The sequence below is a fragment of the Molossus molossus genome, unplaced genomic scaffold (genome assembly GCF_014108415.1).
Source record: "Molossus molossus isolate mMolMol1 unplaced genomic scaffold, mMolMol1.p scaffold_m16_p_5, whole genome shotgun sequence".
Lineage (NCBI taxonomy): Eukaryota > Metazoa > Chordata > Mammalia > Chiroptera > Molossidae > Molossus > Molossus molossus.
In genome coordinates, this window is record NW_023425388.1 from 47,833,124 (window position 1) to 47,860,500 (window position 27,377).

General features: G+C 34.6%; 1 protein-coding gene and 1 pseudogene across 4 annotated transcripts in view; both read left to right on the forward strand.

Annotated features, from left to right (window-relative positions):
• The window catches only part of ATP11B (ATPase phospholipid transporting 11B (putative)), a 117,369-nt gene that overhangs the window by 61,832 nt on the left and 28,160 nt on the right, over positions 1–27,377 (forward strand). For all 4 annotated transcript variants that reach the window (XM_036243778.1, XM_036243779.1, XM_036243780.1 and 1 more), the window contains 13 exons: positions 1,885–2,127; positions 2,653–2,828; positions 4,986–5,054; positions 6,380–6,453; positions 6,869–6,972; positions 9,170–9,351; positions 10,516–10,719; positions 16,794–16,947; positions 18,658–18,760; positions 21,523–21,668; positions 23,355–23,414; positions 25,271–25,398; positions 26,472–26,610. In XM_036243778.1, the coding sequence (XP_036099671.1) occupies positions 1,885–2,127; positions 2,653–2,828; positions 4,986–5,054; positions 6,380–6,453; positions 6,869–6,972; positions 9,170–9,351; positions 10,516–10,719; positions 16,794–16,947; positions 18,658–18,760; positions 21,523–21,668; positions 23,355–23,414; positions 25,271–25,398; positions 26,472–26,610 (1,782 nt within the window). The remainder of the gene's footprint in view (positions 1–1,884; positions 2,128–2,652; positions 2,829–4,985; positions 5,055–6,379; positions 6,454–6,868; positions 6,973–9,169; positions 9,352–10,515; positions 10,720–16,793; positions 16,948–18,657; positions 18,761–21,522; positions 21,669–23,354; positions 23,415–25,270; positions 25,399–26,471; positions 26,611–27,377) is intronic.
• On the forward strand, positions 3,234–4,363 carry LOC118617782 (annotated as a pseudogene).

Sequence of the window (27,377 nt, forward strand, 5' to 3'; positions counted from 1 at the left end):
TTGCCCCCGTTGCTTAGGTTTCATATTCTAAGTTCTGCTAAGTCACTTCGCGTTCATCTTTCCATATTCTAAGGTTGTCAAATTTCCCTTTTCATGTTGTTTTTTCTACCATTATTTTTGTGTTTGTTTTAATCCTTTATTCTTATTTTGGTAAAGTTTCACGAGGAATAGAGATAATTGCATTTGTTCAACCTGCCTTTTTTTTTTTTTTCTAATCCTCACTCGAGGATGTTTTTATTGATTTGAGAAAGAGAGAAAGAAACCATCAATGTGAAACAATGAGAGAAACATTGATAGATTGCCTCCTGTACACACCCCAATCAGGGATCAAACCTGCAACCTTTTGGTGTATGAGGACAATGCTCCAACCAATGGAGCCACCCAGCCAGGGCTCAACCTACCATTTTTTTGGTGTTTTTTAACAAATATGGTTTTTATTTTTTAGAGAGAGAGGAAGGGAGAGAGAGAGAGAGAATCATCACTGATCAGCTGCCTCCTGCACAACCCCCAATGGGGATCAAGCCCACAATCCAGGCATGTGTCCCAACTGGGAATCGGTCTATAGGATGACGCTCAATCCACTGAGCCACACCAGCCAGGCTCAAACTGACATTTTAACCAGAAGTTGATCCATTTATTTCTAGTAGCATTTAGGAGGCTTTAATAACTGTGCTAAATATTAATTCATGTCATATCTTTATATATCACATATTAAGACCTAAAAACAGCCAGATTTTACTAAACACATTTTTTTTTCTTTGACCTTTCTATCCCAGTTTTCTCTTCCTCTTTTTTCCTTCATAATAGAACATTATTTTTCTGGAACCTAATACAATGGCTATATGCATAGCCATATCTGCTTTTTGTTTAAGAAACTTTAAGCGATAATTAACTTTCTTTAATTACCTCAGCCTCTCTTTTTACATTTAAGCCTGCCAGTATTTCATATATGTTTTAATACCTCCATTCCTATTTGATTTTTGTATTCCTATGAAATCTACTTTATTTCACACATTTATTTTATTCATCTCTACTATAATTTTAATTCTAAATAATCCTCCATGACTGGATCTCTTTCTATTCTAATCATCTTCAGGGTGTTATTTGTTTGGCGATGTATTTTATATCATAATACTTGTTTAATGCCTCATTCTCATTCTTCCTAGTCTAAAGTTTTTTTACTAACTTGTATAAATAAGTGACATCTCTTAATATTCACCTTTAAATTAAAATTCAACATTTGCTATAGATACTGGGGAAACCTTAATATCACATAGCAAATATAAAGTATGTTATCTTTTATTTCTAGTTTCACCATTTGCTAGTTAAATGACAAGGTAAGTTTCACTTTCTAGGTTAGTTAAGCATCCCTTCCATCCTTGCTCAGAAATCATTCCTTTATTTTTTATTTTTTTTTATTTTTATTGATTTGAGAGAGAAACATTGATTTATTGTTCTACTCATGCATGCATTGGTTGATTTTTGTATATGCCCTGACCAGTCATCAAACCCGCAATCTTGACATATAGAGACAAAGCTCTAACCAACTGAGCCACCTGGACAGAGCTCAGAAATCATTCTTGAGTCCTAATAAAAAACATCTTATCCAGGAGATAAAAAGAACTAATATCACATTCAGTCAACTCCATAGATGAATATGCACTTAAAGATACCACAAACTTCAAATATATTTTTAAATATTTTCTGCTACCCTGTTTTGTTTCCATGGCATCTTTAATTATTTAATTGTGTATAGGTTATAAGAATCAACATCAACATATCAGTTTTAACAGGTAGACTTGACTTAAGGAGTCAGAGACCAAGTTTTTATGTTTAACAGAGGAATGTGAACACAAAATTTTTGCTGTTGTCTTCTATCTCTAGGTGGAGTATGTGTTTACAGATAAAACTGGCACACTGACAGAAAATGAGATGCAGTTTCGGGAATGTTCAATTAATGGCATAAAATACCAAGAAATCAATGGTAGACTTGTATCCGAAGGACCAACACCAGACTCTTCAGATGGAAACTTAAGTTATCTTAGTGGTTTATCCCATCTTAACAACTTATCCCATCTTACATCCAGTTCTCCTTTTAGAACCAGTCCTGAAAATGAAACTGAACTAGTAAGCAATTTTTAAATTAATAAATAGGAGTTTCATTTGAAATAGTTCTCTTTGTATTAGTAGGACAAGAAATGTGTATTTGAAATGTATGTTCTTTGATTTAATTCTGAGAATTTATAGTTATAATCCATTTTAACTTGTTAGTTAACTTGTTTGTATTAGTTTTCTTGGTATATAAATGGAACTTGAAGTGAAGAAGACTTTCTGAGAAATAGAGTTTAAATTTATTTAATATTTTTTGAGGCCTCACTTCTTCCACAACAGAAGTTTCACCATTACGTGCAATTTGGTTATGCCTCCTAAAAAGTTTGAAGGTCATAAGCAAATGTGACATTTTACTCTTTGAAGTCAGAAGCAACTCAGCTGTTATTTAGGCAATTCAAGATTGTAGCATTCTTATTCTACATCTTATGTTACCAAATTATGAACTGTATTTATTTGCATTTTTTAGAATTCTTTTTTTGGTTTCCTAAATGTTATCTGGGAATAGTATTTATAATGTAAATATTTATTATGTATCTACAGATTAAAGAACATGATCTCTTCTTTAAAGCCGTCAGTCTCTGTCACACTGTACAGATTAGTAATGTTCAGACTGATGGCATTGGTGATGGGCCCTGGCAATCCAACTTTGCACCTTCTCAGCTGGAATACTATGCATCTTCACCAGATGAAAAGGCTCTAGTGGAAGCTGCTGCAAGGTAGTTTAGTCTGATTTCCAAATCGTCAGGAAAACCCTTTTAAATAAAAATGTGAAAATACTAGAATATTGAAATGTCAGGAAAAATTCATAAACGTATAAAGGTACAAATGTATTTTAAGTTTTTAATGAGAATTTGAAATGTGTCATTAATTTTGTTAAGCTTGTAATAGTCATATTTTGACTTGATCTCTCAAAATCTAGTTACTATGAAATACGAATAATATAATTTGTGAGAATACATGTATATGTATTGTTGTGGACCTACTCTGATCCTTCGAGTTCTTAAAAATAATGCTCTATTCAAAGGAAATATTTAAAAATCCATCTTAAGTGGCCAGCTAGAGCCGGGGGCTGGGCGGGGACCCGTCTGGTGGGCGAGGCGGCAGCTCCCGCGGCGGCTTGGCAGGCAGGTTCAGACTTCTGGGGCCAGCCGCCGCCATGATCCTGCTGGAGGTGAACAACCGCATCATCGAGGAGTCACTCACGCTCAAGTTCGAGAACGCGGCTGCCGGAAACAAACCAGAAGCAGTAGAAGTAACATTCACAGATTTTGATGGGGTCCTCAATCATATTTCAACTCCTAATGGAGACAAAATGAAAGTGATAGCATTTCTTTGAAATTCTACAAGGCACTTCCGGCACATGGTGCTGATGAGTTACTAAAGAGAGTGTATGCGAGTTTCTTGGTAAATCCAGAATCAGGATACAATGTCTCTTTGCTATACGACCTTGAAAATCTGCCTGCATCCAAGGATTCCATTGTACATCAGGCTGGCATGTTGAAATGAAATTGTTTTGCCTCTGTCTTTGAGAAATACTTCCAGTTCCAAGAAGAGGGCAAGGAAGGAGAGAACAGGGCAGTTACAGGGATGATGAGACCGTGTATGTTGAGTCTAAAAAGGACAAAATCACAGTAGTCTTCAGCACAGTGTTTAAGGATGACGACAATGTGGTCATTGGAAAGGTGTTCATGCAGAAGTTCAAAGGACGCAGAACCAGCCACACAGCCACACAGGTCCTCTTTAGCCACAGGGAACCTCCTCTGAAGCTGAAAGACACTGATGCTGCTGTGGGTGATAACATTGGCTATATTACCTTCGTGCTGTTCCCTCGTCACACCGATGCCAGCGCTTGCGACAACACCATCAACCTGATCCACACGTTCCGGGACTACCTGCACTACCACATCAAGTGCTCTAAGGCCTATATTCACACACGTATGCAGGCAAAAACATCAGACTTCCTCAAGGTGCTGATCCGCGCTCGCCCAGATGCAGAGAAGAAAGAAATGAAAACAATCATGGGGAAGACTTTTTCATTCCGCTAACTCTTGGGAACAAAGAGGAAGTCGCTGGCAACTGTGGCTGGAACACTTGCTACTGGATAATCGTAGCTTTTAATGTTGCACCCTTTCAGGTTCTCAAGGGATTCTCCATTTTGGTTCCATTTTGTACACCTTCGGAAAATAATCTGCAGAAATGAGCTGTGCTTGCAAGGACTTCATAGTTCCCAAGAATTTAAAAAAAAAAAGAAAAAGAAAGAAATCCACTTGATCAACTTAATTCCTTTTCTTTATCTTCCTCCCTCTCCTCCCCCCTCCTTCCAAGCTGTTTTGCTTTGCAATATGTAACTGGTAATGAGTTGCAGGATAATGCAATCTTAACTTGTTTTTTCCTGAGTATTTGAGTTCAAAACTCCTGTATCTAAAGAAATACGGTTGGGGTCATTAATAAAGAAAATCTTTCTATCTTACAAAAAAAAAAAAAGAAGCCATCTTTATTTATTTATTTATTTTTATCCTCACCCGAGGACATTTTTCCATTTTTCGTTCAGATAGAGTGGGAGGGAGAGAGAGGAAGAGAGAGAGAGAGAAACATAGATGTGAAGGGACACATCGAGTGGCTGCCACCCGCACGACCAACCAGGGCCGGGGACAAACTGCAACCGAGGTACGTGCCCTTAGCGGGAACCGAACCCAGGTCTCTCTGTACCGCAGGCCAACGCTCCAACCGCTGAGCCAAACTGGCCAGGGCAAAAGAAGCCATCTTAAACTTAAGTTTTAAATATTTTTATTCAAGCTAAGATATAATGACATATTGTGAAATAGGAAAATCATTCCTTAAACTTTGTCTTTTTTTATCCTTTTAATCCCTAGGATTGGCATTGTATTTATGGGCAATTCTGAAGAAACTGTGGAAGTTAAAATACTTGGAAAACTGGAACGGTAATTTTTTTCTGTATTGTAATTTTCTGTATAACAAGTGTTTACTATAGAATAGGTAATTGTGGCCCACAAGCCAAATATGGCCTACAGCCTGTTTTTGTACAGCCCATGGGGTTGTTTAAAAAAAAAAAAAAAAAGCAACATAGACCATATATGTCATACAAAGCCTAAAATATGTACTACCTGGCTTTTTACAGAAAAAGTTTACTACCCTGCTCTGAAATGATGTTATTATTACATTGTATCTCATCACAGTAATAACAGTGTTCTTTTCTGCATCTTTCATCTGTATTTTAGCTTAATTGTTCTTGAATTTATTTATATGTTTATTTTTAAACACTCCTAAGGTAATGAGTTGCATAAGTTTTTTACTAATAAAGAAAAACTTTCTTATATTTTCTATGATTTTTATCATTTAAACATTAAGGAACAGCTATCTTTTTTCCACTGTATGATAAATTAGCCCATTCTTACTGTAGTCAGATTTTTATTTCATGGTTTTATCAATTCTAAGTCATTTCAACTCCAACTGTGCATTTTCAGAATATGCTTTCCCATACTAAGAGCTTATTCTTTGGCTGTTTTCATGTGAGAGGTCATTCTATCAACTTATAAGCCATCATTCCAATCAGTGTTTATCTTTCAAATGGGCAAAGCATTGCATATATACATCATTGTATATATTTATCCGGAAGACTTTTTAATCCACACCTGACCCATCCACACAAATTATTTTATAGCTCCTTAGAGAGGCATTTGTTCCCCCACATATACACATATATTCTGTCCCAGTTTCATAATCACCACTATAATGAGCCTGTGTTACTCATGTGAATGTGTGTATTTCTCAGGTGTGTTTGGACAAAAAAAAAGAGTTGAGAATCATTCACCTTTTTTAGTGAGAAAGTCATGGATCTGGGCAGATCTGGATTCCAGTTCTTTGCTCTGCCACTCACAAGCTTATTTGACTTTAGACAAATTACTAATCTTTCTCTTTTTACTTTCTCTCAAATTACTAATCTTAAACTCTTTCTGAGTTTAATAGTCCTCATTTGTAAAAAGGAATAAGACCTACCTCCTTTAGTTTTCATGGGTATTAAAGAACATATGATATGTAAAGTACATGGCATTTGGTAAGTACTCAATAAATGATCATTCCTTTAATTTCAATCTTATGCTGTTAGTAATAACTCATCTTGAAAATGTAGTTGAGGTTAATTTCTTGTTCTAAATTAATCATTTTTATCTTTTATAGGGACTCTTTCTAAATATTTACTTAATATTATTCAAAAAAGTAAATTTTTGTCCTGTTTTTCTTTCATTAGGTACAAACTGCTTCATATTCTGGAATTTGATTCAGATCGTAGGAGAATGAGTGTAATTGTTCAAGCACCGTCAGGTAACCAACCTAAACTTTTTTTGTCTTTTTTTAGAGAGAGAAACATCAGTGCCCAGTCGGTGTGGCTCAGTGGTTGAGCATTAATCCCATGCACCAGGAGGTTTGTTCTTTTTTTCCTTAATTCCCACCTGAGGATATTTTTTCATTGATTTTTTACAGTGAGAGTGAGAGGGAAGGAGAGACAGACACATTAATGAGAGGGACACATGGGTTGGCTGCCTCCTGCACAACCCTGGCCAGGGCCGGGATTGAACCTGCAACCCAGGTATGTGCCCTTGACTGGAAATCAAACCCGTGACTTCTGTTTGTGGGCCAAACTCTAACCACTGAGCAAAACTGGCCAGGGCCAACCTAAACTTACATGAATTTTTATTTACCTAATATTAAGAGTTTGGTAACTCATTTTTCTTTTTAGGTGAGAAGTTTTTATTTGCTAAAGGAGCTGAATCATCAATTCTTCCTAACTGTATAGGTGGAGAAATAGAAAAAACCAGAATTCATGTAGATGAATTTGCTTTGGTGAGTGCAAATTTCTATGATTTAAAATCTCTGTAAGATTTGGGTTTTTATTTTTGTGTAAATTTATAAAAAATTATAGAATTATGTGTTGACTCCATATTCTTTGGTTAAAAATTGACTTTTAACTTCTTAAAATGTGTCTTCTCTTTGAACCTGTCACAATCAGGGCACATCTAGCTGCAGGGTCTACTCAAATTACTATTTTAAAAAGAGGAGAGGGTTACTAAAAGAATATCAGGGATTCCTAAAGATGTGGAAAAATTGTAACCCTCATACATTGGTGGGAATATAAGTAATACAGCCATTTTAAAAAATAGTTTGGCAGTGTTTCATAGAACATGGTGTATACTATATGACCCAGCAGTTCCACTCCTAGGTGTACACCCGAGAGAATTGGCAACATATGTCTACACAAAAACTTGTATACAACTGTACTTAGCTGCATTACTTCTAATAGTCAAAAATGGAAATGCCCAAATGTCCATCAACTGATGAATGGATTAAACAATGTCATATCCATATAATGGATTATTTGGCCACTGAAAGAAATGATGTACTGATATATCCTCCTACAGCATGGATGAACCTTGAAAAGATTATGCTGAGTGAAAGAAGTTAGTTACAAAAGGCTACAGAGTCCATTTATGTGGAAGGTCCAAAATAAGCAAATTCATAGCAATTGCCACAGTCTGGAGGAAGCCAGGGAAAGGGTAGTGTCTGTTAATGGATTTGGGATTCCTTTGGGTGTGATGAAAGTGTTCTGGAATTAAATACTAAAAATAATTACACAATTCTTTGAATTCACTATAAACTACTAAACCATTCTCTTCAAAGGAGTGAATTTTATGGTATATGAATTATGTCTCTCAGTAAAAGAATCTAAGAGAATCTTACAGAAACAAAAATTATTAAGCAGCTCTCTCAGTCTTAGGACCTCATGATCTCTCGTTCCTGCTTTTCTGTAAATGTATGCTATGTACTTATATCTGTTCATTTGCCTTCTTTACTTATGGTTTCTTTTTTCCCCTTCCTGATTCCCTAATAGTTTATGATCTGGTTCATCTATCACACTGTAACATCCATGAGAAAAAAGACATTGTTCTACCTTACTGTCAGTGTACCAGAACAATGCTGGCACATAATTGCACTCAGTAAATATTTGTTGTAGAATGAAATAATTAAATTAATATATTAATAAATCTCATAGTCCCTTAACTATTATTTAAGAGAAACAGTTAATTATAGGTGTAAGTCATTTGTAAATAAAGGAATGCCATTATATACAAATCTGCTAAATAGTATCATATAGTATTTTAGCAGGAACCGAACCTGGGTCTCTCCGGCCGGCAGGCCGACGCTCTAACGGCTGAGCCAAACCGGCCAGGGCTCATATAGTATTTTAAAATCTACCTTTCCATGTTCTGTTAATAGAACATTTACTTTGGGTTTTTCTGAGGAAAATATATAGCAAGAAAATGAACTTTTACAAGCTTTTTAGATTTAAATACCAACTTTCAAATACTAACACCATAAGAAAAATTTGAACCCAGTAGTGTCAGAAAATCACATATATTTTTAAGTTTTGTGTAATTCCAGTTCACCAATGAAGATGTAATGATACAATTTTAAATCATTCATTGGCTCTGAAAAGTATTGTGTGTTTGATAATTGCCACCTTAGAGACTTCTTGACTTGAATTGCAAGTTTGTCATACCATAAATCCTCAGGAAATTATGGTCCCCTTTGCTTAAAAAAAAAAATTCTTATGAAGTATGTAAGAGTGGATTTGTCATAGTTAAAACAGTAAAGTAGAACCTGGGGCTGCCTCTCTCTGACAATTATGAAGGTAATATTATGGAACTTTCTGGCTTTTGAGGTAAAACAGTTTTAAAACCACAGATAAGATAATCTTATGATCCTGTTTATTCTCTAATATTCTACAATTCAATGACCTGAATTGTTTTGAGTAACTTATTAAGAATTTATCAGAAATTGAGAGAATTATAATATGTATTCCATTACTCAGATCACTAGGACTTTGTAACACTTAATTTGTTGTCTGTCATTGGATTATAGTACTTTTAAAATTATTTGTAATTGATTTTTGGTAATGGGGTCCTCAGTTTTATTTCATTGATTTCTTAATTACCCATTAGTTAGTTTTGTTTAATTTTTGTCTTTAACTTTACTGTTTTAGAAAGGGCTAAGAACTCTGTGCATGGCCTATAGACAGTTGACATCTAAAGAGTATGAGGTAATAGATAGACGCCTATTTGAAGCCAGGACTGCCTTGCAGCAACGGGAAGAGAAATTGGCAAATGTCTTCCAATTTATAGAGAAAGACCTGATATTACTTGGAGCTACAGCAGTAGAAGACAGGTAAGTATCAGATAAATAGGCAGTATCATTTTCTTTCACAAGATTTTTTTAGCCAAGTGTTTCTGCTTTTTTTTTTAAGTTGTTTTTTTTTAATCCTCACCGAGGATATGTCTCCATTTATCTTCAGATAGAGTGGGGGAGAGAGAGGGAGAGAAACATCGATTACTTGCCTCCTTCACGATCCTGACCAGGGCCAGGGACCGAACCGCAACTGAGGTATGTGCCCTTGACCAGAATTGAACCCACAACTCTTTGGTCTGCAGGCTGACATCCTAACCACTTAGCCAAACCGGCCAGGGCAAGTGTTTCTAATTTATGACAAATTTTATTTATTGACATCCTATAATAATATATTTAAAATTAAAATCAAGAGTTAAAGCCTTTTTTCCCAGTTAGTATATATAATTCTTCTTCCAACCATGTATCCAAAATAATTGAAAGAATCTAGCTTTGTATAATTTTGCCCATAAACTTAAATTTTTAGGCTACTCCGCAGTATGTGCCAAACAAAGACTTTAAGCACCTGCTTAATTCTCTGACCTCGCCTCCCACCACTGTGTCCTTCCACTTTATACTTCAATAGTACCAAACTGTCTGTACTTCTCCTGTGAATAGCAACTAGAGTTAACACTATTCTATTTTTTAATACAAATTAATCCTGTTATATTTTTCTCTACCTCCTTGATCTATGGGTGTTTGCATTTTTTTAAGTCTACATTTTTATTTACTTTTCAGTTGTCCTCATGATATTTCTGAGACTTACCTGAGGTTATGTAGTCCTTTATTGTCCACAGCCTAATTTTTGAAATGCTGATATGAGGGATTTTTTTTTTTAAAGACAAAAATCTTGTAATTTGAAATTTAAGATTTTCTAATAAAATAATTTAAGCCGTATACTTAATTTGGTTCCACAAAAATCAACTTTGAAAAGATACTCTTAAAATACAAGGTTGTAGATTTTATGTTAAGTAGATGATCACTGATTTGGTTATTCTTCTTTATTCCCTATTGGGAAAACATTTCAATTATATTACTGAACTGAATGTTACTATGACATTCCTAGGTCAAGAAGTCCAGAATTTACCTTACTTATACTCTGTGATTTATACTTAAAATACAATCAGAAAAGTATTCTAGTGCTAGTTTTGTTTCTTTCATTTTCAGACTGCAAGATAAAGTTCGAGAAACTATCGAAGCATTAAGAATGGCTGGTATCAAAGTATGGGTACTTACTGGAGATAAGCATGAAACAGCTGTTAGTGTGAGTTTATCGTGTGGACATTTTCACAGAACCATGAATATCCTTGAACTTATAAACCAGAAATCAGACAACGAATGTGCTGAACAGTTGAGACAGCTTGCCAGAAGGTAAGAATATAATTATCTGGATTATAGAGTTGAGGGATAAGCAAACTATGGCCCACTGCCTGTTTTTTATAGCCCATGAGCTCAAAATAATTTTTATATTATATGGTGGTTGAAAAAGAATCCAAAAAATAATATTTCATGTTGTGAAAATTATATGAAATTCATATTTTGGTGCCTGTGAATAAAGTTTAATTGGAACACAGCCACGTTCATTCATTTACATATCATCAATGAAGGCTTTTGCACTAACGCAGCACAGTTGAGTAGTTGCAACAAAGATTGTATGAAACACTTTTATCATTTTTCACTGCTGCTTGATACCCTTCAAATCACAGTGCTTCAGTTATAATTGATAGTGTCTGAGTGCCACACATATTGCTGTATGACATTTTACTGTTTTTTAATCCTCAACTGAGGATATGTTTTCATTGATTTTGAGAGAGAGAGAAGGGGAGAGAAAGAGAGAAAGAAAAACATCATTGTGAGAGAAACATCGATCATTGCCTCTCATACGATCGAACCTACAGCCTGTTGGTGCTTGGGACAATGCCCAACCCACAGAGTAAGCTGGCCCGGGCTTACTATAATTTAATTATCAGTATTTATTCATCATCCCTCCAATAAGAAAAATGGACTTTTACTATCACACTATTAAAGCATGGTGGAGCGTTGATTATTTTATCAAATTAGATGCAAAGCATTGTATTTATTATTCAGTGACTTTAATATGCTGCCTGTTTGAAAAGAGATATTCAAAGATGAAATATAAAATGTCATTACAGATTATTTATTATACTGTATTAAAATGTAAATTTTATTACAGCATCAGCATTAACAGATGGACGTTTGCAATTGATTTTGATGATAGGGAACATTAAACCCCAATTCAGTAAAATGTTATTCTTCCCCACCCATCAAAAAATGATTTCCATTCGTCCCACTAGTGGACTTGTATTATTTTTTAAAATTATACTCAGTTATTACATTTTTTTTACTTAAAAAAACTTTTATTAAAATCTGTTTTGTCTTTTTTTCCTATAAGTACCTACATAATATCCTCAGTTTAGTCTCTTGGCATACAAAACCTAAAACTGAAATATTTACTTCTGGCCTTTTACAAAAAACATTCGCCAACTCCTTATCTAGCTCACATGACCAAATTGGGGAAATCAATCTGCACTCTGCTATTCAAAGGTAATTTCATAAGTATTTGTACTCTAAATTCATTTTTTTCCTTAATCTAGTTTTTTATATGCAGACCAACCTTATTTTGGAGCCCCCATTTAACGTAGTCAGATTTTTTTTTATCCTCACCCGAGGACATTTTTTCGGAATCGAAAGAGAGAGAGAGAGAGAGAGAGAGAGAGAGAGAGAGAAACATCGACGTGAAAGGGACACATCTGCCACCCTCACCACCAACTAGGGCCAGGGACAAACTGCAACCAGGGTATGCACCCTTAGCGGGAACCAAACCCAGGTCTCTCTGGACCGCAGGCGGATGCTCTAACCGCTGGGCCAAACCGGCCAGGGCTAACGCAGTCTGATTTTTCCACAATAATTTAAGGAGTGTGTCAGTGTAAGACTCAGGGTTGCTTATATGTAGGTATTGAAGTTTCCTACAGATTCCTGTCATTTGCAGAAAACCAAATGTGAAAAGACAATGCCACAGTTGTCAATGTACATTCAGTGCTTTATTTACATTTGTTATACAGGCATTTATGTGGTACTTACTCTGGGTTTCATCAAAGAAAAATGTCTTTGTGGGATGTTTTAAAGAGACAGTACAACTCTTGGAGGGTTATTTGCTTGAGTTCAGAAAGGTGATTGATCTAGGTTTGGGAGCAGTGCCAACACAACACCTTTGTGGCTACTTACACATTAAAATTTTTTTTTTTTTAATCCTGACCTGAGGATATTTTACTGTTTATCTTCAGATAGAGTGGAAGGGGGAGAGAAAGGGACAGAGAGAGAGAAACATTGACATGAAAGAAACACATTGACTGGTTGCCTCCGACATGACCCTGACCAGGGCCAGGGACGAATCACAACTGAGACTTGTGCCCTTGATTGGAGTCGAACCCGTGACTCATTGGTCCACGGGCCAACGCTCTACTGCTGAACCAAACTGGCCAGGGTGTTAAACATTTAAGTACCATAATGTCAAGGAGAATTCCCTAAAACAGAAAATAACTGCTCAGAATCATTTACTTTATATATATTCCTTCTAAAATATTATTCCTGACTATAAAATAATGTCCATTTAAAAAATAAAAACATTACTATGGTTAATAATTTAATACAGTCATCTAAAAATAATTATTGTTTAGAATATATTTTTAAAGTCATATATATACTTTTAGTGAAGCTGTTAAGATCATGGGTATTACTCATTTCCCTTTTTGTACAGAAGCTGTATTATAAAGTGAAGGCTGTACCTTAAAATGAATTTTAGTCTTACTATGTGAGATTTATATTATATTTTAGAGATACCATTGTTTTAGTGGAGTACATTTCCTGAAATAATCATATAAGTCAATATGATTTTGATTTCATACTTTCAGGAAGTATTGGTTCTAAAAATCTTGGGTAGAGCAAAGAATTCCATAGCTTTGAAAGTTTAGTTTGTGTATTAATTTCTTCACAAACATATATTGATGTCTGCTTTCTAGACATTTGGAACACACAGTCATATAAGTTGTTTTTTTATATATTGGTTAATCAGAATACTTACAGCATATGGGAAAAAAGAAATAAATTATATTGTCATAGACCTATCACAACTTAATTGTAACTGAGGCAAGAACAGGAAGCTGTGGGTGGACAGAGAGGGAAGGTTAGCCGAGACACAGAGCTCTATGGAAGCACCCAAGACTGTTGTTCCTAAGAGATGAACTGTTAACTGGTCAGAGAGTAGTAACACCAAGAAGCAAATTCCCAGAGCTGAGAGAGGCTCATTCAAAGAATTGGTAGTAAAGTATGGCCAGAGAATGGAATAGGTGAGAAGAGGGTATGGGAAGTATTGAGACATAAGCTATAGAGATGAGAGGATGCTACCTACTATGTGACAGAACTGTTAGGAGCTCTTCCACATTTCATATTATCCTATAGATTGTGAGATAATGTGCTGATTTATGAAGCCTTTCCAAAGGAAAACCCAATTTCATGTTCCTTGAAAAAGTTGTCTAGGAAAACTGATCTGATCTGTCCTACTCTTGGCTGCTACCCATTCTGCTCAGACAGTGCTTAGGCTAAACACATTGACTGGAGGACAAGCAGGTTGCTAAGTTTGCCCAATAGGGAGGAAAACAATCAATGTTGGTGCTGATTTCAGATATTGGAGAATTAATTTTAAAAAGAAAAATACATTTTTTAGAAGTTTATGTTGTAAAATTGAATTGTTTACTACTTATTAGTTGCAGTGCAACTCAGTGGTGATTAGGCATACTATGAAATACATTATTTTAATCTGTAAAAGTTTTAAAAAATATTACAAGGCTAAATCAATATATTACTTAGTTTATATAGATTATTTCTTATTTAATACACTTCTTACTTCTCATTTTAAAATGGAAGGTACAGCCACTATAGAAAATAGTATGGAGGTTCCTAAAAAAATAAAAAATAGAAGTAGGATATGATTCAGCAATCCCACTTCTGGGCATATATCCAAAGGAAATGAAATCACTATCTTGAAGACATACCTGCACCACCATGTTTATTGGTGCATTATTCACCATAGGCAAGAATGGAAACAACCTAAATGTCCATTGATGTATGAATGGGTAAAGAAAATGTGGTGTGTGTGTATATATAGGAGTGGGCAAAAGTAGATTAATAATAATGATAAATACAATAATTTATAAATCAATAATAATACCAGAATAAATCGTTTTGATACTCACAACCTACTTTTACCCACCCCTGTATACAAAGGAATATTATTCAGCCATAAAAGAAGGAATGCTTTCCTTTTGTGACAACATGAATGGGTCTGGAGAGTATTTTGCTAAGTTAAATAAATCAGACATAAAGACAAATACTTACATGCGGAACCTAAGAAAGCCAAATTCATAGAAATAGAGTAGAATGAACTATTACTCTCTTGCCAGGAGCTGTGATGTGGGGAAATGAGATGATGGTCAGAGGGTACAAACTTTCAGCTTATATGCAAGAAGAATAAGTTCTGGGGATCAAATGTACAGCTGGTGACTACAGTTAACAATAATGTATTATATATTGGAAAGTTAAGAGAATAGATCATAAATGTTACCACACACAGAAAAAATGGTAATTACGTGAGGGGATGGAGGTGTTAAGTAACCTTATTGTGGTAATCATTTCACAGTATATATGTATATTAAATCATCACGTTGTACACCTTAAACTTACATGTGTTATATGTCAATATCTCAGTGAAGCTGGGGGAAAAAATAAACTGTAGGGTTATTTATTAGTAGCAGTGTGCTATACTGTAAAGCCAGTGGTGAGCTGTTGTGTATTGTTTTTGTGGATGTAGCACAATGCTACTTTGAATGCTGGCCTTCAAAAACTTTATAAAGGAACTTGCACCAGAATATAAATCTATGTACTGCTTCTTTTACCAAGAAAAGCTTAGCTAGGAAAGGGGAGTGGGGAGAAACAATGGAACAAAATAGTGTACTCAGTAATGTAGTTGATTTACTACTGATGCAAGCTTCTTACCTCTCCTGGCAACAAATAACTTGCCCAGCTGCCAGTAATCCGACCATGAGTAGTACTCATAGAGCATATGCCCACAAGGGAAGTGTTATCTACGTTTCACCATAATAATATCTCATCTCATGTTAGTATCAAGAACAATTGTGATTCCTTCATTCTTTTTTTTTAATCCTCACCTGAGGATATTTTTCCATTTTTTGTACAGATAGAGTGGGAGGGAGAGAGAGGAAGGGAGAGAGAGAGAAACATCGACGTGAAGGGACACATCGAGTGGCTGCCACCCACATGACCAACCAGGGCCGGGGACAAACTGCAACCGAAGTACGCGCCCTTAGCGGGAACCGAACCCGGGTCTCTCCGGACTGCAGGCCAACGCTCTAACCGCTGAGCCAAACTGACTAGGGCTCCTTCATTCTTTTTGCTTCCTACTTACATATAATTCAGCTCATGAATTTTCCTGAATACTTTTTTTATTTTTATCCTCACTCCAGGACATTTTTGCATTTATCTTCAGATAGAGTGGGAGGGAGAGAAGGAGGAAAAGAGAGAGAGAAACATCAATGTGAGAGAGACACATGGAATGGTCGCCACCCACATGACTCCAACCAGGGCCGAGGACAAACTACAACTGAGGTACGTGCCCTTAGTGGGAACCAAACCCTGCACTCTCTGGCCCATGGGCCGCTGCTCTAACTGCTAAGCCAAACCATCCAGGGCTTTCCTGAATACTTTTTATTTCATTTTTTAAAATTAGGATTTACTGCCCTCGCTGGTTTGGCTCAGCAGTTAGAGCGTCGGCCTGCGGTCCAGAGAGACCCGGGTTCAGTTCCCGCTAAGGGCATGTACTTCGGTTGCAGTTTGTCCCCAGCCATGGTTGGGTTGTGCGGGTGGCAGCCACTCGATGTGTCCCTTTCACGTCGATGTTTCTCTCTCTCTCTCCCTCCCTCTCTATCTGAATAAAAAATGGAAAAAATGTCCTCGGGTGAGGATAAAAAAATAATAATAAAATTAGGATTTACTAAATATTAACAATAATTTTTTATTTTTGTAAGATTTTATATTCACAATTTGGGGGAATATACTCAGATTATATGTTACAATTCACATTCAGGAAATATAGTTACCGTATCTATTATTAGTTCATTGTAAAATTGAAAACATCTGTTTTATTTATCATATCAGTCACTCTCAGTTCTACTCAATCTTATCTTCAAGGTAATTCAATTTAGTTTGTTCCCTGACATATCAGTTTTGTAATAGTAAAGTCTGTAGAAGAATGGTCCATCTTTCAGTGAGAATCTTTTGTTTACTAAGTGAGTGGTGAATAATATGACTTCAAAGTATCTTACAGAGGATATAATTATTTTCTGTTTTAGAATTACAGAGGATCATGTGATTCAGCATGGGCTGGTGGTGGATGGGACCAGTCTATCTCTTGCACTCAGGGAGCATGAAAAATTATTTATGGATGTTTGCAGAAATTGTTCTGCTGTACTGTGCTGTCGTATGGCACCACTGCAGAAAGCCAAGGTATGTAGATTAAAAGTAACTCTTTAAGGTTAATGACTTAACTAGTTCCATTTGGTAGCATGCAGTATATGAATCTCATTAGGAGTCAGTCATTTCTCATATTATGAATTTGAACCATGTACATTAGACCTTTGGAATTTTCAGAGTGAATATAAAAGTTTTAACTATTCATAATAACCTAGAAAGTCTGCTATAGGTAGCAGTTTGTGATTTTCCTGAGACACAAATTTGAACTGTGATAACTAAAGTTTCACAAGTTAGTTCCTTACCTACCAAGGGAGCCTGTAAGACTTCAGTTCACATGCACCTTCAAGTGGTTCTGCTGATCTCTGCTTATTCTTGTATTCTCATGAAGTGATAATTCTCTTTATTAAAAATGGCTTTTAAGTAATACATAGAATTTTAGTAAGAAGTTGAAAAGCCAATTAACTTGTGATAAAAAGCTATATACAAAAAAATTTAAATTTCTGCTGTAATTCAAATGAAAGCCTATACAAATATTTTTTATGACTCCAGATTTGTAATTTGAGGTCTTAGATTGTATCCTTCACAAACAGTATACTTTGAAATGTACATCTAAACACTGATTGTTTTACGTATAGGTCTAATAAAGTAGACATTCGTTATTTTTTGACTTCATGGAATTTTCTTGTAATGCCTATATTATTGTAATTCATGTCCCTCGGTCTGTGGAGACTAAAACTTGAGGTCAAACAGAGCTAATGCCTAGGTTCTTTATAAAAGTATGTTCGAGAATTTCAGAGACATTTTTAAGAATTTCATTGAATTTGATTTTGATTACGTTTTAAAATTTTTTAAATAATTATCTTACTCTGTATCAAATGAAAATAATAATTTCTTAAGAAAGAAATTTTTCCTGACAAAGTTCAAATAAGTGTAATTTTTTTTTATTCTCACCTGAGGACTTTTTTTTTTTTTCATATATCTTCAGATAGAGTGGGAGGAAGAGAGAGAGGGAAGCATCGATGTGAGAGAGACATCGAGTGGCTGCCACCCACATGACCCCAACCAGGGCTGGGGACAAACTGCAACCGAGCTATGTGCCCTTAGCGGGAATCAAACTCGGGACTCTGGTCCACAGGCTGATGCTCTAACTGCTGAGCCAAACCGGCCAGGGCAAGTGTAATTAGTTTTTACACTGTTGTTATTAAGCTATTTACAAATTTAAGTTCTGTTTAAAGATTCTTGCTTCCCATAATAAATTCCAAGGTAATACTGTTTTGCAATGTTGTTTCTAAAAGAAATTTTAACTTCTTAGTGGAGGTATCTCTCTAAAAATGAACCTCAGAGCATATTATTATCTAATATAAAACTAATTTTTTTTGCCCTGGCTGATGCAACTAAGTGGTTAGAGCGTTAGCCCTCAGACCAGAGGGTCTCAGGTTCAATTTCTGGTCAAGGGCATGTACCTGAGTTGCAGATTTGATCCCTGGCCAGTTGGGGCATGTGCAGGAGGCAACCAGTTGAGGATTCTTTCTTACATTATGTTTCTCTCTCTGTCTCTCCCCTTCCCTTCATCCCTTCACTCTCTCTAAAAGTCAATGGAAAAAATATCCTCGGGTAAGGATTAACAACAAAAAAATAATAATTTTTTCATACTTCCTTCAACAGTCATTTCTGATAAATGACTGTAAGTATAAGAAAACCGAAATTTTGTTATAAGTAACTGATTAGTTGTATGTCTTTCAGGTAATAAGACTGATAAAAATCTCACCTGAGAAACCTATAACATTGGCTGTTGGTGATGGTGCTAATGATGTCAGCATGATACAAGAAGCACATGTTGGCATAGGTGATTGATTTTTTTTCCCCTCCCTGAGCTTTTAATGTTGGTATAATTATTTGGGGATTTTGAATTTTCCTTTTGTAGACTAAAGTACAATATCAAATACATGAGTGAAAACAAAATGCAACATGGTAATATATCACAGTGTATTCCCGTCAGAGCCTATTATAATTAGCCCAATATATAGAATATTTTTAATTCCAAATTTTCAAGGACATGAATAACACATTACTGAATTTATCTTTTCCAATTCTTCATAATAAAATAACTTTATTTTTACATGTCACTTTATACCTTTTGAAATACTTTCATACATTATTTTATCCCTTTTAAACTCTAAATTTGTGATTTACATAGTTGCCCTCATGGTTTTAAATTCTTGTTTTAGAATGTTGTTATTTATTTGTCAACCTAAAGAGTCTGCCGTTCATTTTAAAGACAATTTTAGAGACAGGAAATTATATCAAACTGTAATAAAATATAAAATTTCAAATAGTCTTCTAATTTAATAATCTTTATCCTAATTTTTTTTCATTTTTGCCTAGAATTTTGTATTGGACTCAGAATAATATTTTATTTATATTTGAATTATCAATCGCTTTCTATTTAAACCATATTCTGATCTGTCTTCCTCAATAATTTTATTATGCAAATACAGAAGAAAAGATAAAAGTATGAGTTTGTCTTTAAAGGATAAATGTTTAGAGTTAGAAAAGAGTTTAGCTAGTCCTGTTTTGGAATCATGTCTGTAATATCCTGTGAGGAATAGTTATACAGTATCTCTCAAATCAACTTCTACTTCTTTAGGATAATTAAATCTTCATTTTGAAAACTTAATTTTCTTTTCACTTTATATATTGTTGTTTCCCATAAATATCCCTAATAATTTGATGATATTTTCCTATACCATATATTAAAGCATAAAAAGCTACAGTATTTATAACAGTTTGAGTCTAGTATGGTAGCAGACAGACCAGTAAATCGAATTTCCAGATGTTTAAAGCTATTTAAACAAATTGCTTGATTAAAAACACTGATAAAACTTGTTAGTTAATGACCATAGAAAGTAATAGAAAAAAATTTAATGAATAATCCTGTATTTTGAGTTATAAAAGGGTCTTTTAAATACAAAACCAAACAAAGCAAGGAAAAGTCAGTATGTGTGGCAGAAGTAAATATTGCCCCCAAACAGATTAGTAAAGAATAATTGCTAAATAGATGGCAGAGTCTTAATATTCCTAATATGTGAAGTCTTAACAAATGAAGGAGAATAGGAAAAACACTATAGTAAACTAGTGTGGAAAGATATGAACCATCAGTTGTCACAAAAGGAAAAATGTAAATACTGAATACATGAAAAAAGTATTCAGTCTCACTAATAATCAAAAGAATACAAGTTTAAGTTGCCTGTCAGAGTGACAAAAATTACAAAGATGGACAAAATTTGGACTTGGTAAAGATACAGATTAGAAAATACTCATATTTGATATTAATGGGAGTCAAAATTGTAAATGTTTGCCTGTTGACCTGGCCATGCATCTAGAATTTCTTTGAAGAAAATGTGGATGTGTTAACAAAGACATTTATTATAAACAATGTTCATAGTAGTATATTAAGGGATAAAAATAGATTACAAAACAATCACATTTTTATGTACTTGTGTGTATGTATATTAAATACATACACATACAGAATATGTGGAAGGAAAAATTCTAAAAGAATATATACCAAAAATAATGTTTTTTTTTCCTATGTGCTATGAATATAGATGATTGTCTTTACCAATACACTTTCAAACATTTGAACCCTTTTTTGACAAAAATAAAAATTTTTAGTTTTTAAAAATAATTTTTCAAAGCTGCTTCCAGATTTTTTTTTTCCTGCATTGATTTTAGATAGCTAGAGAGAGGGAGACATCAATGAGAGAAAACATCAATTGGCCACCTCCTGCATGCCCCACACTGGGGATTTGGCCCACAACCTGGGCATGTGCCTGACCAGGAATCGGACCAGTGACCTTTTGGTACCTGGGTCGATGCTCAACTACTGAGCCACACCGGCCGGGTATATTTTTTTCCTTCCAGATTTTAAAAGCTAACCTTGTAGTCATTTATTAGATAACATGTACTGATTTCAGATGATACTGTACTTTTCTTTAAAAGCACATTTTGTTTGATTTATGCATAAAAAATTTAAAGCAGTCAAACATGCCCACTTTTGCTTAGTTCACATTATTCAGTTTCAATATTTTTTATGTTAAGTGACGTTAAAGCTGTTTAATAGCATCCTCTCCTTTAGAAACTCATTAACCTACTACTTTGAGCTTATTAGTGTAATTTGTGTGTGTGTGTGTTTTTTGTGTATGTGGTACGTGCCCCTAGCGAGAACTGAACCCAGGACTCTGGTCCACAGGCCAACACTCAACCGCTGATCCAAACTGGCCAGGACTAATTTATGTTTTTATTAGATCCTAGACTTTCAGTATTATTTTTATGTTAATTGTATTTTATATTCTAAACCTTTGAAAATTGATGACAAAGCTAACTTGGCATTTATTCTATGCAGATTACATGCCTGGTATAGTAGCTTTGTATTAATTGCATATTTGATTTAGAACAAACTTTTGGAAATTGCTCTCTGCTGTATATTAGGATATGGTGATCCTAAGTCCGAGTTCAATTGCTATAATTAACATATTCACAGATATATCATGAAAATTATACTTATCAGTTATCAATGAATTTGCCTTTTTATCCCCTTTATTACAGGAATCATGGGTAAAGAAGGAAGACAAGCTGCAAGAAACAGTGACTATGCAATAGCTAGATTTAAATTTCTCTCCAAGTTGCTCTTTGTTCATGGTCATTTTTATTATATTAGAATAGCTACTCTTGTACAGTATTTTTTTTATAAGGTGAGTTTCATGGAGATATTTTAGAATCAGTTATTAACAGTAATTTGAGGCTTCGATTTAAGGAATGCTATTACGATACAAATTATTCTTAAAAATTGTTTCCATAAGTAAAAACAACAGTTTGGAATATACTTTGATTATAAGTCATGAATCTAGTGTTTACTGACAGAAAGCAAATCAGGGGTTACCTGATACCAAGGGTGCAGGTTATAGAATTGACTGGAAAGGGATATAGAGAACTTTGCACAATAGAAAAGTTACCTAGTTTGATCGTGTTGGTAGTTACACAAGTGTGTAAATTTGTCAGAACATATCAAAAACCTTACACTTAAAATTGATACATTTTATTCTATGCAAATTATAACTCAATTTGATATTTTGATGTTATTTTGTTTTGAACTAGTAATAAGTTTTAATTTAACCTCAATATGATGGTTTCAAGCAGAGATTCTAAATCTTTGTGCCATGAATGACCATTTGGTAGTCTAGTGAGGTGTATAAATTAGTTACTATAGGGGGTTTAAATGCATAAAATAAAATATATAGGACTACAAGGAAATTAATTGTGTTTAAGTAGTATTATGTCTCTTAACCCTTTGGAGGAAGGTGGGATTCTGTAGAACTCATGTTAAGAGCCCCTGAGTAACAAGACATTTAATAACACCAGCGTATCCTATATTGCATATATACCTATAATTAAATAATAGCTGCAAGTGCATGAAAGAACACAAGTAGATTGTATATTGCTTATAAATGATGCTGGTGATTTTTCTTTCTAGCTTATTATTATAGCTTGGCTGTGATATAAGTATATTGAAATCAAAAGATGTTTGATAGTTCCATTTATTCTGTTTTAAATATTTTAGCATTGTAAAGCTACGATAGTCCTAAAGTTGAAGTAAAACTTACTTGTACTACATATGAAAAGTATTGAAAGATAATTGGAAGGTGTAAATTCAAAATTACGGTATTGCTTGCCAATTATACGAGGCAACTGTGTCTTATTCTGACATTGCAGTTATGTGTAGAATACTTTGACATTTTTTAAATAAAATGGGAATTCTGTTTTCCCATTTTGTATTGACAGGTTCTTATGGGCAGATCTTCTGTTTTCCATATCACCTGAGATTGTGTTTCTAGACTCATTAGCCATTTAAAAAGCTTTTTCTTTTTTTTAATCCTCTCCTGAGAATATTTTCTCAAATATCTTCAGATAGAGTGGGGTGGGGGTGGTGGTGAGAGGGAGAGAAACATTGATGTGAGAGGGACTCTTCAATTGGTTGCCTCCCACATGACCCTGACTAGGGCCAGGAATGAACTGCAACTGAGGTACGTGCCCATGACGAATCGAACCTGCGACTCTGGTCTGCAGGTCAACACTGTTACTAACTGCTGAGCCAAACAGGCCTTGGCAAAAGATTTTTCTTTTTACCCGGTCGGTGTGACTCAGTGGTTGAGCATCGACCCATGTACCAAGAGGTTGCCAGTTCCATCCCCGGTCAGGGCACAAATCCCCAGTGGGCGGCCTGCTGGAGGCGGCTGGTCAATGTTCTCTCTCTTTGATGTTTCTATCTCTCCCACTCCCTTCCTCTTTCTCTAAAAATCAATAAAGGGAAAAAAGTTTTTTTTTACTTTTTCTTTTAGATCTAAAGATTTTAATTATTTCCATTTAATCTTGTTTTTCAGAATGTGTGCTTTATCACACCCCAGTTTTTGTATCAGTTCTACTGTTTGTTTTCTCAACAAGTAAGTAAATGTGTATGGGTTCAATTTATGATAGATCCTTGGAGGGAATTTTTCATAGTCCTGCTAATAATTAGATAAAACTTTTCTATTAGTGTAATTCATGTGTATAACATTCATATTATTTATGTATTCTGATTTTTGGTTTGAAGTGAGTGTTAATACCAAAATATATTTTAATTCTGGATAGTTTTTTAAAAATGGGTATTAAATCTTAATAGCTTCAGAAAGAATTGTATAACTTTTTTCAATTTATGTATAATATTTCTTTTCTTTTTTGTATGTGCCCCTAGCGGGAACCGAACCCAGGACTCCCTGGTCCACAGGCCGATGCTCCATACGCTGAGCCAAACTGGCCAGGGCTATGTATAATATTTCTGTGAAATCAATGATCAGGCCAAGCCAGAAGACTTTTGGGGAGATTATCTCTTTTTTTTTCCCTCATAAAATTGTTTTAGATTTGGAAGAAATCTTAGTAAGAGAGTGTAAGGATGACATACAGGTTTAATCTCAGAAGCTAACTAAATGGTAGGGACCACCAGGAATGCTATATTGAGAAGGGTTTTGAAGCTATAGGCTCAGAGGGCAAATGCTGTTTTGATTAGCAGTAGCCATAAGGAACACGTGGTGGTGGGTCTTTGGTTATACACACGTCATGTATTTCCCATTCCTGATCTACTCTGTCTGTATGTCTTTATAAAAAAGGAAATTGAAATATACAGAGATGCAGTAACTTGTCCGAGATCTCATAGCTAAGTTAATAACTAAAACATACTTGGACTCACTGCTTCTGACTGACTGAGCACTCTCTTCACATACCACACTATATATATCTAATTGGTCAAGACTTTTGTTCAAATTTAAATAACAGGAACTTAATTATCTTAGGTTTTTTTCTAGCTTTACTCAGTTTTCCTCTGTTTACAATCTAACTCAAAATTCTAAATATCTGCTTAGGAGTTGATTGCCAATAACAGTGTTTGCTTACTTGAGTGAAATAAAGAATGCTGTAAGAACATATGACAAAGAGAACTAACATATTTTGATTAAGTTTTTCAGGGACTTTACAGTATAATTAAAAATAAAGTATTAATAACAATAAAAACAATATGTGCAGCATAGACAAAGTGCTAAGCAAATTAGTAACAGTGTATGACTGTTTAGAAGAGGAAGCTATCATAAATGTGTAAAGTTTCATGGATCACGCCTTATAGGAAGTGTAGGACTTCGATGCAAAGACAAAACCATGAAAATAAAATTAAATATGTAGCATATCAAAGGAATAATAAGAAACCTAGAAGCATGTAGGAGAATTGTGTAAAATTACATCACAGTGACCAAATTGTGGAAAATCTTGCAATGTAGATCCAAGTCACTATAATTCCAGACATAACAAAATATTCCAATTCCCACAAAGAATATAAATCTGTGAACATTATATGTATATGCTTATGTCAGAAACAAATTGAGATTATTAAAATGGATTTTTGGCCCGCCGGTGTGACTCAGTGGATTGAGCATCATCCCATGGACTGAGAGGTCTTGGTTCAATTCCAGGTCAGGGTGCACATTCCCAGGTTGCAGACAGGATCCCCAGTGGGGGGTGTGCAGGAGGCAGCCGATCGTTGTTTCTTTCTGACATTGATATTTCTATCTTTCTCTCCTTTCTCCTCTCTCTAGAAAATCAATAAAAAACATATTTAAAATAAATAATAAAATGGATTTTTTATAAATTGAAAAAACCACATAATATTTATGCTTATATTTAGTATGCTTTGTTTTTATGTACATAAGTATAAAAATAATTATGGTAATACATAGTTTAGAATCTCAAAATTCCTACCAATTTCTCTTTCTAGACATTGTATGACAGCGTGTACCTGACTTTATACAATATTTGTTTTACTTCCCTACCTATTCTGATATATAGTCTACTGGAACAGCACATAGACCCTCACATATTACATAACAAGCCCACACTCTATCGGTAAGTATTTTCTAGTAGTATTAAATGTCCATAACATTTCTGATTGCAAGTAGTATATTTCATAGTTACCAATTTTTAAAAGTACCTTAAAAATAAGCAAATATATTAGGTACTGTCTTGGTGATTAATACTTTACTAAGGAAAGTACTTTAGTTGTATGGTTTATCATTGTTGAACACAATAATTTTTCCAGTGTTTTTAGAAATGAACACTTACATCCTAGTAATGCATTGGGCAGTTGTATAATTTGCATTTACTGTTGTAAGCCAGTAATATTCCATTTCATGTGCACAAATGAAGTTATTCAGTAATTGGTTGTCTCTAGAGTTTCTAAAAACTTAGTTTATGTTATGGCATTGCCAAATTTATGAGTTGTAATCAATATAAAATGTAGGGTATGGGACATTAATTCTTGTCTCATATTCCCTGGGTTAGTCCTGGTTCCACAGAACCAAGTAATCACAGAGGTGTGAAGCTATTCCTCAGGACCAATAACAATGTTTGCTTGCTTGAGTGAAATAAAGAATGCTATAACCTGACCACATTAACCTGACCTCCACTCTTACAGATGTATTCAGTTACCCAGAAATGGAAGTAACTTAACCTTGATTTCCCAGGATATCTATGACTGGGCTTGACCCAAGATTGGCAAAGACTGTTCTCATGATAGTTATTGATAGACATGAAGTCGATTGGGAGCGTCAGTGCTGAACCTAATGCTAATGACTCCACTAAAAGAATAATAATGGCAGAGTGACTGAATGTTTACAACAGAATAAAATACAGATAAATCAGATTTTTACAATTAAACTAAAACATTATGCCCAAATCATATTTCTTTATCAAATGAGGAAATGAATTTGAATGTAATATGTGAACTGTTACACAGGTGTATGGTATTATTACCAGTAGTGGTTTGTATATTGGGGTTTATTCTTTCTGCCAATATTTTCAAATATTTTTTTTTAAATCTATCTTGTTTTTTAAATTATGAAATTGTAATGATTATTAAGTAAATAATAAATATGAGTTCTAATATGTTCCTTTTTTTTCTCTTTAAAAAAAATTTACAGAGACATTAGTAAAAACCGTCAACTAAGCATTAAAACTTTTCTTTATTGGACCATCCTGGGTTTCAGTCATGCCTTTATTTTCTTTTTTGGATCCTATTTTCTAATGGGGAAAGATATATCTCTGCTTGGAAATGGCCAGGTAAAATATATAGTTTTTAAAATTGTTAATTATTTGATTTAATTTGGTTTTTGATAGCCTTCTGTCATAAAAAATAGAAGTGAAATTTAATTTAAATTATAAAATTGCAGATATTAAAATGCAATTATAAAGAGGTTTTATTTACTTTTTTTTAATCCTCAACTGAGGATATTTTTCCATTGATTTTTGCATAGAGTAGAAAGGAGGGAGGAAGAAGGAGGGAGGAGGGGGGAGAGAGAGAGAGAGAAAAACATCGATGTGAGAGACACATCGATGTGAGAGACACACATGGATTGGTTGCCTACCACACTACCCCTCAGGGTCGGGGATCGAACCTGCAACCTAGGTATGTGCCCTTGACTCTGAATCAAACCTGAGAGACCCTTTGGGTCCACTGGCTAACGCTCTAACTGCTGAGCCAAACCTGTCGGGTGCATTTGGGAGGCAACCAATCTATATGTCCCTCTCACATTGATGTTTCTTTCTCTGTCTCTCTCTGTCTCATCCTCCCTTTCATGCTCTCTAAAAATCAATGGAAAAATATCCTCAGGTGAGGATTAACAGCAACAAAAATAAACACAGTTCCTTGACCCATAAACTGCTCTGGTCACATTTTTCTGTGTATCTTTAGAGCAAAATGTGTAGAAGTTACTTTTTTTCCACCATTTCTATTTTCTGACCTTCTCCCTTGAACATAGTCCTATAGCATTTTCATCCTCCAGCACTTCCATCAAAACTGTTTTTTTTATGGTCACCACCATCCACCT